Source organism: Chelonia mydas, chromosome 3, assembly GCF_015237465.2.
Source record: "Chelonia mydas isolate rCheMyd1 chromosome 3, rCheMyd1.pri.v2, whole genome shotgun sequence".
NCBI classification, from domain to species: Eukaryota; Metazoa; Chordata; order Testudines; family Cheloniidae; genus Chelonia; species Chelonia mydas.
The window spans coordinates 156854408-156871106 of record NC_057851.1 but is presented as its reverse complement, the minus strand read 5'-3'; the positions used below and the strand labels follow the sequence as shown (position 1 = coordinate 156871106).

At 39.7% G+C, this 16699-nt stretch overlaps 1 protein-coding gene across 2 annotated transcripts in view; it reads left to right on the top strand.

The window, feature by feature from the left end:
- Window positions 1-193: 193 nt before the first annotated feature.
- Window positions 194-16699, top strand: part of IARS2 (isoleucyl-tRNA synthetase 2, mitochondrial) — a 52465-nt gene continuing 35959 nt past the window's right edge. For both annotated transcript variants that reach the window (XM_027827116.2, XM_043543628.1), the window contains exons 1-12: window positions 194-418; window positions 1543-1665; window positions 2441-2597; window positions 6604-6752; window positions 6843-6892; window positions 6990-7099; window positions 7188-7278; window positions 7718-7833; window positions 10909-11078; window positions 12822-12912; window positions 13139-13290; window positions 13944-14104. In XM_027827116.2, coding sequence (XP_027682917.2) covers window positions 194-418; window positions 1543-1665; window positions 2441-2597; window positions 6604-6752; window positions 6843-6892; window positions 6990-7099; window positions 7188-7278; window positions 7718-7833; window positions 10909-11078; window positions 12822-12912; window positions 13139-13290; window positions 13944-14104 — 1595 coding nt within the window. The remainder of the gene's footprint in view (window positions 419-1542; window positions 1666-2440; window positions 2598-6603; window positions 6753-6842; window positions 6893-6989; window positions 7100-7187; window positions 7279-7717; window positions 7834-10908; window positions 11079-12821; window positions 12913-13138; window positions 13291-13943; window positions 14105-16699) is intronic.

Sequence of the window (16699 nt, the reverse complement as noted above, 5' to 3'; positions counted from 1 at the left end):
CCTGCCGCCCCGGCGGCGCCCAACATTCCAGCCCTCCCCCTTCCGCAGAGAGAGAGGGAGAGAGAGAGAGAGAGAGAAACGCCTTTCAAGGCGGCGTGTCCCTCCCCGCGGCCCGTCCCGCCCTCGCCGCTGTCCGTAGCCGAGCCGGAAGCGCCGCCGGAGCGCGCGGCGAGAGCCGGGGGAGGCCGCGAGGATGTTGTGGGCGCGGAGGGCGCCCTCCTTAGCCAGGCGCGGGGCCCCGGCGGGGGCCGCGTGGGGCTGGGCGCGCTCGGCAGCCTCCGGGGCCAAGAGCGGGCTGCCGAGCTCGGAGAGCCGCGCGGACTCCAAGTACCGGGAGACGGTGCTGCTGCCTCGCAGCCGCTTCCCCGCCCAGCTGCCGGGCAGGCTGCAGCCCGAGGCCGAGGTGGAGATACAGCAGGTACCGCGCGCAGGAGCCCGCGGGGTTCGTGCGGAGCTGTCCTGCTCGGCACCGTCCATCCGCGTGGCCTGCAGCCCCCCAGCATTGGACTGTGCGGCCAGGGGGGTTCATGTTGTTCCCTCTTCTCGCAGCGAGCGGTTTCTGATGAGTCTGGCGTAGCCCTGGAGGGTGACCTGTGTCACAAAGCCCACCCCTATAACATCTGACGCACACGTTAAAACCCATCCCTACAGAAGACCCGAGTAATATCCCTGCTAGAAGATGCGTTTATGATTGTTCACTAGTGTAGCCCTACGCTTACGGGAGAAATGGTAAAACAAATGGTCAACATGCAGTTGTTTAACGCACCAGTTCTCAACTTGGGGCCACCTGGGGAGGCCGCAAGCAGTTTTTAGGGGGTCCGCCAAGCAGGGCCGGCATTAGACTCACTGGGGCCCAAAGCAGAAAGCCAAAGCCCCGCCATGCAGGGCTGAAGATTGAGGCCCCGAGCCCCGCCACCTAGGGCAGAAGCCGAAGCCTGAACAACTTAGCATTGCGGGGCCCTCTGTGGTGTGGGGCCCCAGCAGTTGTCCTGCTTGGTGTCCCTGAATGCTGGCTCTGGCTTTTATATGCAGAAAAACAGTCTTTGTGGCACAGGTGGGCCCTGGAGTTTTTAATAGCATGTTGGGGCCTCAGGAAAAAAACGGTTGAGAACCTTCTTAAAACGTGCAGTCACAAGAGCTTCCTACAAACCTGTCTCCCTATCAGTTTAGTCCATCTTGAGTTAGTGGTAGAGAAAGACAGAAGATTTTGGTTCATAAAGCTTGATGAATATTAAACATGAACCAGATGTGTCCCAGGTGTTGTTTCGATTTCAGAGGAGTTATATCAAGAACAAATCTGGCCAAATAAGTGGTCTGTTTAATGTAAGAAAACAGGCATAATATTGTTAGCTTAGTAGTGGAGGTTGGCAAGTAATTTACAAGATATTAAATCCCCAGAGAGGAGAGTCTTCACTTGAGGAGTTCGAGCAATTCTTCTTCTTAGTTTTTTGACTGTTGGAATGATGTTAAAATGAAAAGTTTTTTTGAACTACTAAAATGCAAGCATATAATGAATTAAATGTTTTCATATTGTCTGTACAGAAATGTGGTTTTTCAGAACTATATTCATGGCAAAGACAAAGGAACACAAAGAATGAATTTTGTCTTCATGATGGGCCGCCGTATGCCAATGGAGACCCTCATGTTGGTCACGCGTTAAATAAGGTAAGTATAAGAGTAGTATGTTTAAGGTATTATATGCTTTCTGTAAGGTGCAGTGCACTCTCGGTTCACAATGAAGTAAATGCAAGTTGAGAATATTCACTACTTTATAGGATAGGGCCCTTCATTTCTCTTTAATGGCTAAGCATATACAGTAACAATGAAAATAACAAATTGCTCTGTGTGGTACTTATAGTTTCACATTGGTATTCAGATTATAAACTTATTTTCATTCTGTCAAAGTAAATCCAGTTTCTACTTCGTCCTGGCAAACTGCTAGATGCATAGTTTGAATATTATGTGCATAGTGACTTCAGAAATATGTTACTATAATAAAATGATAATTCCACTTCGTGTAACCCTCAAGCTCCTGTGTAGTTGCAAACTTTGGCCTTCAGCTGTGCAAAATTTGGTTGTCCGTTGATCAAGAAGTTCTTATGATGTGCTGTAACATGCAATAAGAAACATAAATGTGAAGGCTGAAACTTAATCTTTAACACTCCTGATTGTGCTTGGATTTTGCAGAGTTCACCAAAATCAGTAAGACATCTGTATAAAAACAACAAGGAGTCTGGTGGCACCTTAAAGACTAACAGATTTATTTGGGCATAAGCTTTCGTGGGTAAAAAAACACTTCTTCAGGTGCCACCAGACTCCTTGTTGTTTTTGTGGATAGGACATCTGTATATTACTTTATATATCATGCTAATATGTAGGGGAATGAGGATGGTAATAACAATTATATCAAAAATAACATTTGGGTTTAACATTTTTCCAGATTTTGAAAGACATCACTAATCGGTTCCATATGATGAGAGGTTACAAAGTGCACTTTGTACCAGGCTGGGATTGTCATGGGTTGCCCATTGAATTGAAAGCATTGTCAGAACTCAAAGAAACTCAAAATCTTTCACCGATGGAGGTTAGACAGAGAGGTAAACTGTCCTTTGCAAAATTTTCGTAGAAACATTTCTGACTTAAATAATTGTATTCTATAAGTTGTTTTTGAGTCTTCAGTGAAATATTATTTTGCTATCTTTCTGTGTGTTTTCATTTTAGTTTCAGTACACTGAAATTTGTGAGGAACATCTTGGTTATTAGATGATACTTGATCTGCAAAATACATAGTGTAAGCTTACAAGGAGGGTGACCTTTGTAAAGTGGGTTCATCAAGTACAAGTTTGTATGAACACATTGTAAGCTGTAATAACCATAGATGGAGAGAGGGAATTAAAGGTAATGTACATCTGGGATTTTAATGTAGTTCAGGTCTGTAACATGAAATTAGTATTGTATCCAATTTTTATTGAGGTTGTATGCTGAGTTGCTGAACCTAAAAAGAAAAATATCTTTGAAAAGAAGACTATTTTTTCCCCTAATGTTTTTGAACTAATCTGGATCATTATGGGGATCAGGAACATGGGTAATTGTCATTGAATAGTTGTGTTTCCAATGGGGTAGTGCAGATTGGTTCTTGGCCCTAACATTTTATTAATAACCTAGAAGAAAACATAAAATCGTCACTGATAAAGTTTGCAGATGACACAAAAATTGGGGGAATGATAAATAATGAAGAGGCCTGGTCGCTGATTCAGAGAAATCTGGATTGCTTGGTAAACTGGGAGCAAGCAAACAATATGCATTTAACATGGCTAAATGTATATACATCTAGAAGAATATAGAACATACCTGCAGGATGGGGGACTCTACCTGGGAAGCAGTGACTCTGGAAAAGACTTGGGGGTTGTGATGGATAATCAGCTTCACAAGAGCACCCATTGTGATGCAGTGGCCAAAAGATCTAATGTGATCCTGGGATGCTGTCATAGATCCACAGGATTGGTTCTACGGCCTCAGTTTTAGAACAGTCTCTAGGAATCTTGGGTCTCAAGGGGTCTCACTCTTCCTCCAGGGTAAGTCCCACGGTTTCACCACCTCTTAGGCTGGACCTCTTCGCCATCAGCACTCCCACTTCAGATGATGAGCTCTATTCAGTGAGTCCCACTGAGGCAGACTCCTGAAGGAGACTTGTACGTTCTGTGTGGATCAATACATCTCTGCAAGCATCTGTAATGGCATTCATACAGTGTTGTCAAAACAGAAGGGTTTATTAGTCAAATGGAGCACAGCATAGAAAGTCTTTAGGTTAGCATAGAAAAATGAAGGTTAAAGCATAGTCTTTTCTGGGGAGCCCAGCCAAGCTGTAGTGAACCCAGTTTATTCAAGCTCTGTCTCTCCATCTATCCATTCTTCTTTGTTAGACTCCCAGGTGTATCCTTAACTGCTTTCCTCAGCCAACATCTAACTTCCACTTCACACCAGCCCTTTCCCCCAGTCCTTTGTTCCTGAGCTAGGGAGATGCAGAGAGACAGGGAAGTCTGTATCTCTTTGGGTCCTTGGTTGCTAGGTGTCCATGTCCAGTCTGGATCTGCCATTGTTTTCTCAAGAGCTCCATTGATATGGGACCTAAGGCCACAGACAACTGAGCACCATTCACACCTGTGTTTTAGCCTGTCCTGAGAGCAAACAGTCCCTTTGTTAGGTAACAATGCAGTATATAGGGGAAACAAAGACACACATAGACTTGATAAAAATATTACAAAAAAATTCTGCTTCGTTACAGATACATAAATGGGCAGATCTTCAATAAAGGAAAGAGATTATTTTACCTCTGTATTTGTCACTGGTGGGACTGCTGCTGTCCAGTTCTGGTGCCCACAATTCAAGAAGAATGTTGATAAATTGGAGAGGGTTCAGAGAAGAGCCATGAGAATGATTAAAGGATTTGGGGGAAAAAAGCCTTCTAGTGATAGACTCAAATTGCTCAATCTGTTTTGTTTAACAAGGAGAAGGTTAACGGGTGACTTGATTATAGTCTACCAGTTTCTGCATGGGAAACAAATATTTAATAATTGTCTGTTCTCTTTAGCAGAGAAAGGAATAATGTGATCCAGTTGCTGGAAGTTGAAGCTAGACAAATTCAGATTGGAAACATTTTTAACAATGAATGCCAAGGATTGCAGTGAAGTCTCCATCACTGACAATTTTTAAATCAAGATTTGCTGTTTTCTAAAATATATCCTCTAGAAATTATTTTGGGGAAAGTCTATGGCCTGTGCTATACAGAAGGTCAGATTAGATCACAGTGGTCCCTTCTGGCTCTGGAATCTATGAAAACACATTTGTTTTTTACCCCCCACACCATGTATAATATTGGGAAACTGTGTAGGTGGTGCCTTCTGAGAGTTCATGATGGATTAGATGGAAAGTGTTCTGATCACGTGTTGTAGCTGGTTTATTGGTAATGGTTTTGTCATGCAGTGGAATGACTGGCAATTATCGTCCATGTGCCCTTTAGACTATGTAGCTTACGTGCTGTTGTAACTTCACATCTCTTGAGAAGGTTGTGTTTGCAAACTGCAGTCTGTATGCACTGGCAAAGCAGTTATGGAAAACATGATACATCATTCACTTGCTTTGAACTTAACTGTTCTCTCCAATAACTTTTTTTAGTTATTGCTAGGTGATTTTGGGATAATAAGCATTCAGACGATTAAGTCACATATGCAATGAAATTTCTTTCCATTTTAAGTTGGCTTGTAGTTTAAATTTTAAAAGGGCATAATATTCAAACCCATGTTGATTATGCTATTCTGATAGTAGTGGTGGTTTAAAGTAATGCTTTTAAAATAATGTGGTACATGGGGAGATCGTTTTGGATTTAGCTATATTAGAAAAGTAGATGCCTTTTCTCTGTCTTTGTATGGTGCTATTATATACTTGACTTGCATCTTGGTTAGCTACCATATACCTACTCCAGATGGAGCTGCATTTTAGGGTTGAATAAAATTCCTGTGTGTGTGTGTAGAGCTTATTGTTCATGATTATTCCCATTGAGGAGAGCATAAAACCCCTTATATAACCCCGTTCATATCATACTTTGGCTAGTAGGTGATAGTAGATGTTCAGGAGCAGTGTTCATTTGAGAACCTCAGCCAACCATTAATGCAGTGACTTTTCACCCAGGGTACAATTCCTGGAATGTACTGGAGCCTGTATCTTTATTATTAGCCTCTGGTTAGTAGATGTTTGATACATTTTAAACTTTATCCTATTGTAGCTTCTGGAATAGAGGATGCTCTTCTACCCTTTTCAGAACTTCCTGATTGCTGCCAGGGAACAGCTCTCTGCCCCAGCCCTCCTATATTTTGTTGTTGTCATCTCTCCCTACTTGAATCTCTTCCTCTCCCACCAGCACCACTCCACCTCCTACAGTTCATAACTTCTGAACATAACAGTAGGGCGGATGGAGCATGACATTTATGATTCTAGACCACATCACTGCTGCCTTCAGGGTTCTGAATAGAGCTTGCAAAATAATGGGGGCGGGGAGGAATGTGAAAACTTATGCAATTAAAAAAATCAAAATTAATTTGAAAAATTATTTGCAATTTACAGTTTAACCAGTTCTAGTTCTGAATAGCAGCAATTTAAACCAACTTGGTTTTAATTTCAGGCAGCTGCTTGCTGATTTGGAAAGCTAGGAAAAGCAGAAGAGGCACTACAGCGGTTGATCAGTTTACATTCATTTTATATTTGGCAGGTTGTCTTCATAACCATAAGGATTAGAATTTTTTTCCTTTTAAAATTAAAGTTTACATTCTATTAAAATGAATGGCTTACCTGAAAAAGCTTCCTGTAGGTGATTGGCTTTTTCAAACCCTGCCATTCACTTTGATGGGACGACTCATATGAATAAAGGATTTTGAGGCTTGCAAAAGTTGCTGTTATATAAATCACTTAGTTTAGTTTTATATTTATTTTGTTCCCAGCTGAGGTTAAGCTTCCTCTAGCAAGTAAGCCATTAGCATTTTCTAAAACTAAAGTGATCATGCAGATTTTAAAAGTACATTGTTTTTAAAAAATATTCTTCCTTTTTAGCAAAAGAATTTGCAGAAAGGGCAATTGAGAAACAGAAATCTGCCTTCGTTCGCTGGGGTATAATGGCAGATTGGACTAATTGCTACCACACATTTGATAGGAAGTATGAGGCAAAACAACTGAGTGTCTTCCACAAAATGTATGACAAGGTATGCTAGTGTGTCATTTAACAAAATCCTTAAATTATTTAAGTTACAATGTAGTTTTAATCAAGTTAACTCTGTGTTTTTTCCCTTTAGGGTTACATTTATCAGGACTATAAACCGGTATTTTGGTCTCCTTCAGCAAAGTAAGAATCAACTTTCCATTTTATCTCTAAAATAGAAGCAGAGAGAGCAATACATTTTCATGTTAATGTGGTTAACCCATATCTGATCTTCACCCAGTACAGCCTTGGCTGAAGCTGAACTTGAATACAATCAGCAGCATGTCAGTCGTTCTGTATATATCAAATTCCCCTTGTTGAAATCGCCTCCTAAACTGACTTCTGTGATAGGTATGATTTGTAACATTTTGTTCTTGTTAAGACTCTGATATCTTTGGATTTTATGACAAATAACATATTTGTTAATTTGCATCTGTAGATGGATCTTCAACTGTTAGTTTGCTAATCTGGACCACCCAGCCCTGGACTATTCCTGCCAATCAAGCTATTTGTTATATGCCAGATTCAGAGTATGTATTTAACTTATTTAACTTTCTGAATCTGCTTCCGTCAGTATCAATATCTATTAGCAGAGTTGTAGTCCTCCTAATAGCAAGGCTGAAGTAGTAGGCATCTTAGGTTTATTTAATGGCATTTTTAATTTTTAGGTAACTCAATTTCAGACTTTTTCCCATCTCCTTTTTAAAAAGTTAATTATTCTTTATTTTTAGTTCTCTAAAGTTATTGCTACTTTAGGTCCTGCTTTTGCATTCGTTCTATTGAAATCATTTGAAGCTTTGAGCATGAAACATTTGTAGGATTTTTGTAGTTAAAATCACATTTTCAGATGATTTAAAAGCAGCAAACATCTAAAAAATTTAAAAAGTAAACTTTAGTACTGTAAACTATATAGTTTGCTAATATTGATTTTTTTTCTAATTTAATGTATTTAATACATTTGTCTTATAGCTATTCCATTGTAAAATGTGCAAATACTGGTGAATGTTACATTCTGGCTGCAAATAGAGTTGAGTCTACAGCTGCCATCTTGGATACACAATTTGAAGTTATTTCAACATGTAAAGGTAAGAGTTTAAACATACTCTGAATGTTAATTTGTAAGATAGTATGTTGTAGGCGTTTGTTTAAAATGTTGATGTGAAAGTAGAATATCTTTGTGTTTCATTAGCTACACTTTGCACATGTATTTATAGTAGTTTTAGCTAAAAATAATCTGAAGAACAGTAATCAAAATATATCAAAGATTCAGCATAGTGAGTTGGTGGTGGTGGTAGTAACTTTTCAACCATATACTTCAAAGTGCTTTACAGAAGTTATCCCATTTGTAAAATGGAAAAAGAAGTTGGAGGATAATTATGTACAGAATATAGAGCATAGCACATGAGGAGTAGACTAGGAATACAGTTTACCTTGGTGGTGCTGTTTTGCATCTATCCTCAAAAAGAAAAGGAGGACTTGTGGCACCTTAGAGACTAACAAATTTATGTGAGCATAAGCTTTCGTGAGCTACAGCTCACTTCATCGGATGCATGCAGTGGAAAATACAGTGGGGAGATTTATATACACAGAGAACATGAAACAATGGGTGTTACCATACACAGTGTAACAAGAGTGATCAGGTAAGGTGAGCTATTACCAGCAGGAGAGCGGGGGGACGACCTTTTGTAGTGATAATCAAGGTGGGCCATTTCCAGCAGTTGGCAAGAACGTGTGAGGAACAGTGGCGCGGAGGGAAAATAAACATGGGGAAATAGTTTGTGTAATGACACATCCACTCCCAGTCTTTATTCAAACCTAAGTTAATTGTGTCCAGTTTGCAAATTAATTCCAATTCAGCAGTCTCTCGTTGGAGTCTGTTTTTGAACAAAACCACTAACGCAGGAACCTATCCTTGCAACAAAGCCCATTGCCACATATCTATTCAGGAGACACCATCATAGGGCCTAATCACATCAGCCACACTATCAGAGGCTCGTTCACCTGCACATCTACCAATGTGATATATGCCATCATGTGCCATCAATGCCCCTTTGCCATGTACATTGGCCAAACTGGATAGTCTCTACGTAAAAGAATAAATGGACACAAATCAGACGTCAAGAATTATAACATTCAGAAACCAGTCGGAGAACACTTCAACCTCTTTGGTCACTCGATTACAGACCTAAAAGTGGCAATTCTTCAACAAAAAAACTTTAAAAACAGACTTCAGTGAAATACTGCTGAATTGGAATTAATTTGCAAACTGGACACCATTAAATTAGTCTTGAATAAAGACTGGGTGTGGATCTGTCATTAAACAAAGTAAAACTATTTCCCCATGTTTATTCCCCGCCCCCCAACACACACACACTGTTCCTCACACGTTCTTGTCAGCTGCTGGAAATGGCCCACCTTGATTATCACTACAAAAGGTTTTTTCTCCCCCTGCTCTCCTGCTGGTAATAGCTCACCTTACCTGATCACTCTTGTTACACTGTGTATGGTAACACCCATTGTTTCATGTTCTCCGTGTATATAAATCTCCCCACTGTATTTTCCACTGCATGCATCCGATGAAGTGAGCTGTAGCTCACGAAAGCTTATGCTCACATAAATTTGTTAGTCTCTAAGGTGCCACAAGTACTCCTTTTCTTTTTGCGGATACAGACTAACATGGCTGCTACTCTGAAAAATGCATCTATCCTGAAATTCAGGTGGATTCATAACCCAAAGTTGGTTCATATGTACTGTGTGTATCTTGTACGAGAGTCCCAAATGAAGTTAACATGGGTCTGGTGTTAGTGTACTGATTGCCTGCTTCACTGCAAAATCCTCATGTGGGCTGTTGAAATTCCTCACTGTGGAGGCATTAGAGGTATGAAGGCTGATAGTGTTCTGTGTTGTTAACATCCAAGTACTGTAGTTGTCTATTCTGAGTTAGTTCAGGAATTCATGATCACCTGAGGACCGTTAAACGATCCTAGGTGATTGCTAGCTGCGCAGTTGTCCACACTTGTGATTTGGAATTTGAGTTGGAATTGTGGGTGTCCGTTGGAAATTTTACCCATGTTATGGACCTATCCTTACTGCCTCTGATTAGAGGTGGCGGAGCGCCTTTCCTGAGGGAGTGAGGAATTCTTTTGTATGGCCTGTTCTCAGTGATTGATGGAACCTGACCATTTCCTGAGGGATGTGAGTTATCCATTTCTCCAATAGGAGGAATGTTTTGGCCAGACTTTATAATCTCATTCTCAGCGATCAACAAAGTGGCCCTAGATGTCTTCTTCTCCGGCTTTATCTGCTCAAGTCACTGTGGTTTACAGATGACCTGCAGCAACTGAAATGAGAGCTAAAATGGAGCACTGATGACAAAAGTCTCAATTTTGGAACCTATTTCTTGCCTCCTTCCTCCACAGTTTGAAATTTGTTTACCTTTAAGACCTACAGTTGTCCATCTTAGTCCTGAATCTATTTATCCAGGCTTGTGGGGAGGGAGAGATGCAGTAAGGTTTTGCATTTGGGAAGGTGTTGAAGTATTGTTTGAATTTGATCTCTGGTTTATTTTTATTGCGTGGTTTGGGGGAAGATGTTAGATATTTAATGTCACTGTACTTTACAATGGTTAGTTGCCTAGTGCTTGAGATGAGAGCCTTTGTTTTATAACTTCTTAAAGATACAGTATATATAAATAAATATGGTCAAATGGGAAGTTAAAGCAAAGCTGGGGATAGATTTTGGGTCGATTGTCTCCAGCCTCGTCTTCAGACCACTAGATCACAGTATATTACACTGCCATCCTGGATACTAGAGGTCAATATTGGGTCCTGGTACATTGAGACCTAGAACGGAAACAGATAAGAATGCACTTAGTGCCTTTAGGCTAGGAGTGCTTTATATAGCTCAACTACTGCTGGAGTAGCGTTGCCTGGCTCAGAAGAAAACAATATTCTCCTGGATGTATGGGGTGTGTCTGTGTAGGAGTGGCACAAATGGGGAGACAGGGAAGCCGAGTACTCTGGAGGGTGGATAGGAAAAACTGTATCAGAGTATGGATACTTGCATTTTTGTTTATGAATTGTAATTTTTTTGTTCTATGACTTTGAAAAATACAAGCTGGGCTCATAAATTGTTGAATATCCCATTTCTTTTTGCTTCAGGTGTTGATTTGGAAAATGGTTCTTGTGCTCATCCCACAATTCCTGGCAGAGAGTCCCCTTTCTTGCCAGCAAATCATGTGACAATGGCAAAAGGAACAGGTTTAGTTCACACAGCCCCAGCTCATGGTATGGAGGATTACAGTGTAGCTTCCCATCACCAGCTGCCCATGGTACTTTTGTTTGTTTGTTTTTTTCCTCGTTTTTAACCTGTATATTTTTGGTCACACACCACTAAAATGTAAAGAGTCACATAACTTACACATATTGCATGACATTTAAAATTGTTTTGACACCTGTATGTAACCATCTCACTGTCCCTGATTAACTTGGAGACCTGCTGTAAACAGCATTGGCTGAGGAAGAGCAAAGGCTTGGATTCTAAAAACATAAGTAGGAAAAATGGTTCTGCTTTTCAGCCAAGTGTTGCCTAACCTTGGTAACGTAGCAGTGGAATGGAATACTCCTTTTTGGAGAAGATAAATTATAAATACAGAGAGATCAGTTGCAAATTGCAACTTTTTGTGCCTCAGTTTGCCAACCCATCAGTAATATAGGTAATTGTTGTTTTTAGTATCTCTCAAGGAGCTTTGAGGTCTTTGAGAGATTCTTGGGGAGGAGCAAAAATGCTCTGTAAATGTAACAAGTGTTAGCTAAAAGGAATAAATTAATCCTCTTTCATGGGAATTGCTTAAAAGAAAAAGGAGCTTACCTGTCAAATAATTTACTACAGTTCTATAACATGTAAATTTTTCCTTGTAATATTCTAGATTTCTTTTGGCTTGGCTTTTTTTTTTTTCCCCCTTGCTGTGAGATCATCAGAGTGTAATCTGATCAGCTCTTGAATAAAGGAATTTGCATGAATAAAGGAATTAGTAATTGGAGGAGAGCTGTCCAAGGAAAATCTAGGAGATGGTGACAAGAGTATTTGCTTAAATACATCTCAAAGTGCTTTACGTTATACTGAGGGGAAACTGAGACAAAAAGTGGCTAAGTGACTTGCCATTGCTCATGCAGCAAACTAGTGGCAGCACTGGGAATAGAACTCAGCTCTTGTATTTTGCAGTCTAGCACCCTATCCCCTGGACCATACGGTCTATAGTAGTGTTGATAGTTGATTAGGTGGTGCTGTTCACTCTTAATCAGTGCTGAACTAATGCTGCTGCATGATGTTATGGGGTACTGTTCTGTGGAAGGTGTCAGTCATTTGGATTAAACGTAAAAGTGAGATTTTTGCAGCTTGTTGCCAAAAACGTCTCACCTCACTTCTTGCAAGACTGGGGCTAAATTTCCAATGTAGGAAATTGTCTGCCTTCCCCTGTAGCTTCAAATGGATAAAGTAATTTTTGCCTTCTCTATTGAGCTAGTGTTCTGCTCTGTATAAAGGCTAACACCTTCCTCCTCAGAAGTGGCTGTTTCAGTGATGGATGAAGTGATCCCCATATGTGTAATCAATTTGCAATATCTGTGTGCTTTAGGAGCTCTGGCAGAAAGGATTAATACACTGTTTTAAAGCTGAGCCTGACATGATCTAACTTGTGCTTAAGATTTTTTCCTTGGCATTATTTCTGGCTAAGTGTACTTCTGTTTTGCTTGTAGTTATTCTATCTGTTAGGAATTAAGTGGAATAGTACTCTTTGATGTGGTGTAATAACATGAATGCTGTATCTTCACAAACTCAGTGGAGTTCATCCTGTGCTGAGGATTCAGGCTCAGTGGCATGTTGACAAATTTCAGGGTTGTTACATCATAATTACCTTTAAATATTAAAAGTGACACCTTATTTTTCAGCCTGCTTCAGATGTATGGTATATTATACTGCAATCTTAGTTCATAATTTCAGATTCTTGTAAAATAACAGGAATACAATAGTCCCTTGATATTTTGACATTACTAAAAAATATTCTTGTTTTTAGGATTGCCTGGTGGATGAAGGTGGATTTTTTACAGAAGCTGCAGGTCCTGAGCTTCAAAACAAGGCTGTACTGGAAGAAGGAAATGAAGCTGGTTAGTATCTTGTGTTCAGTTAGTCAATATTCTGTCAAATATTTTGAAGGCTCATGTAAACCAAACTAATTTTACAGTGAACAAAATATTGGCACTTCCTGTTATCACAAGGATGGGAATTGGATTTTGGGGAAAGGAAAGAAGTGGAGTTAGTGGCACCAGTAGTAGTGTTGGGTTAATCTGATTTTTTTTATTACCTCTAACTCTTAATTCTCACTCTCATTAGTCATTCAGATGCTTCAAGCAGCAAAGAGTTTATTAAAAGAGGAGAAATGTGTACATAGCTACCCATATGATTGGAGGACTAAGAAACCAGTGATTATTCGTGCAAGCAAACAGTGGTTTGTAAACACAGCAAATATCAAGGTTACAGCCCAGGTACCACACTTCGTTACATAGTTTGCTATTTGAGGGAGTGTAAAGGACATTACTATCATATGGGGTCTTTGCATAACATGTACATTCCACTTCAAAAGTATGCTTTCCTCCCTAAGTGTTTGCTATCAGCTGCAAAGTGTTTGTAATCAGTCTTATTAATAGTTACTTTAGAAATTACCAACCGTTACATATTCATTTATTTGCCACCAACTTTAGACTAATTGTGCACTTATGCCCTTTCCCATTTAAGACTCAGAAGAAAGGTTCCAGTGGTTGGGAGAGCTGGGTTCAATACCTCCACTCAAGCCCAGATTTCCTGTATGACCTTTGCAATCACTTAACCTCTCTGTGCCTCAGTTCCCTATCTGTAAAACTGGGATAATAGGGGGCATGTGAGGATAAATACATTAAAGATTGTAAGGTGCTTGGTATCAGGGGTCATATAAGTAGTTCAGATAGGTAGATTTAAGCAGAAAATAAAGTGAGTGGTGGTGGTGGTGATATCCATGAGATATCACTTTGGAGCATATTATATCAATATGTGAGGATTTCTGCCGGTAGCTTTTTGTGCCCTCAGAGAATAAGTAGTATCCTTTTGTTAAATTCTGAATTCTCTCCAACCCTGAATAATTTTAGTTATGGTTATTTCATAGGAATTGTTAAAAAAAGTGAAATTTATTCCTGCATCAGCAGTGAATAGAATGCTAGAAATGCTGGACAGAAGGACATATTGGTGCATCTCAAGACAGAGGAGTTGGGGTGTTCCGATTCCAGTGTTCTATCATAAGACAACAGGAGAATCCCTTATAAACAGGTATCTATTTTATTCACATTAAAAAATAAGAGACCTGTCTTGCTCTGATATGGAAAATATTAAAACTACAAACAACTGAAGTGCAAGCAAATTCATTTTGGTTCATGACTGTGTAAAAGGTGTGTTTTTCGGCATAGTTAATTTTATATTGTTTAGCTATTTTAAATGGAAAAGGAGGAGCCAATGTCTCATTACTGAATGTGGTTTAAAGGTAGTAGTCAAGGTCTGTCTCATTCCACTAACCCGCAATCAGTTGAGCCACCTTCTTGACAGTCGTCTGTGATTTAATAGATTTTTTTCAGGAGAGCTGATGTTAGACATCCGTATTAAATGTAAGGAACTGCATCCTGTAGCTAGAACAGATTATGACTATAATCTCAGCATTATGACCTCAATTATGCAATTATTTGTTACAATAATTTCTGAAATTGAAGAGCTGACAGATGCTATTCTTACAGTTAGAATTTTTTTCCTAATATATGATGTAGATCTCCCTTGCTGCAGATTAAGCACATTACTTCTTGTCCTACCTTCACGGCCATGAAGAACAACCGATCACCATCCTTTTTAAAATAGCCATTAACACATTTGAGACTGTTACCAGGTCCCGTCCCAGTCTTCTTTTCTCGAGACTAAAAATGCCCAGTTTTTTAACCTTTCCTTAAAGATCAGGTTGCTCTAAATCTTTTCTCATTTTTGTTGCTCTTCTCTGGATTGTCTTAAATTTCTCCACATCTTAAAGCGTAGTGCCCAAAACAGAATGTAGTACTCCAACTGAGGCCTCACCAGTGCTGAGCAGAGCAGGACAATTACCTCTTGGGTCTTATATATGACACTCTTATATCTATTGCAAACTCTCCTTTTCATGAGTTCACAATAAAAAAAAAAAAATCTGAACTGAGTTTTAAAATATTAGTACATTTCAGCCTAGTACACTGATCAAAACAAATCAAGCAAATAACAAAAATCCCCCAAATAATTTTATTAACCTTTTCCAAAGTGTTTTTCTTCTGATTGTCTCTTACACTGATAGCTAAACTGCTTTTAATTTTTAAACTGAAACTTTTGTTGAGCTGTTTATTTTCATGATCAGGGTACTACCTTTAGCTTTTTGGGGGGAAGAGGTTTTAAAGTAGGAGTCTACCCTATAAGATGACTTCGTAAAAATGGCATTTTGTGGAGTCCTTGCTTTCCATATTTGATTTTTGGAGTCAATTCCTGCCTTCAGATACACAAGTGTAACTCAGTTGTATTCAGGTTATGCCCTCAGTGACTCCTGTGCAAATCCATTTAAGGATAATAAGATTGCATAGGTGAAGGGGAGTGGAAATTGGTTGCCGAGCCTCTTCTGGCTGGCTCTGTAAAGAATCCAGCTTGACTTCCAGAGTTCAGGGCAAGTTTTGAGGACTGAACAAATTTGTTATGGAAATTCAGTCAGACGCAATTGGTATGGAACCTAATAATGCCATTTCTACAAATTTGGTTCTAAAGTGGCATACACTTTACATTTAGTAGGCAATCCTGGTGGATAGGGAGGAAGCGTTAGATGTGTGGTATGTCTTGACTTTATAAAGGCTTTTGATACTGTCTTGTGTGATATTTCTCATTAACAAAATAGGGAAATACAACCTAGGTGGAGCTACTATAAGGTGGGTGCATAACTGGTTGGAAAACCATTCCCAGAAAGTAGTTGTTAGTGGCCACAGTCAAGCCAGAAGGGCATATCAAGTGGGGTCCCGCAGAGATTAGTTCTGGATCTGGTTCTGTTCAATATCTTCATCAATAAATTAGATAATGGCATAGAGATTACACTTATAAAGTTTGCAGACGATACCAAGTTGGCAAGGGTTGCAAGTGCTTTGGAGGTAGGATTAAAATTCAAAATGATCTGGACAAACTGGAGAAGTGGTTTGAAGTAAATAGATTGAAATTCAATAAGGACAAATGCAAAGTACTCCACTTAAGAAGGAACAATAAATTGCGCACACACAAAATAGGAAGTGACTGGCTCGGAAGGAGTACTGCAGAAAGGGATCTGGGGGTCATAGTGGATCACAAGCTAAATGAGAGTCAACAGTGTAACACTGTTGCAAAAAAAGCAAACATCATTCTGGGATGTATTAGCAGGAGTGTTGTAAGTAAAACACAAAGTAATTCTTCCACTCTACTGGACTTTTGTGTCCAATTCTGGGCGCCACATTTCAGGAAAGATGTGGATGAATTAGAGTCTGGAGAAAAGCAACAAAAATGATTAAAGTTCTAGAAAACATGTCCTACCAGGGAAGATTGAAAAAAATTGGGTTTGTTTAGTCTGGGGAAGAGAAGACTGAAAGGGGACATGAAAACAGTTTTCAAGTACATGAAAGTTTATTACAAGGAAGAGGGAGAAAAATTGTTCTCCTTAACCTCTAAGGATAGGACATGAAGCAATGGGCTTAAATTGCAGCAAGGGTGATTTAGGTTGGACATTAGGAAAAACTTCCTAACTGTCAGGGTAGTTAAGCACTGGAATAAATTGCCCAGGGAGGTTGTGGAGTCTCCATCACTGGAGATTTTTAAGAGCAGGTTAGACAGCCACAAGTCAGAGATGGTCTA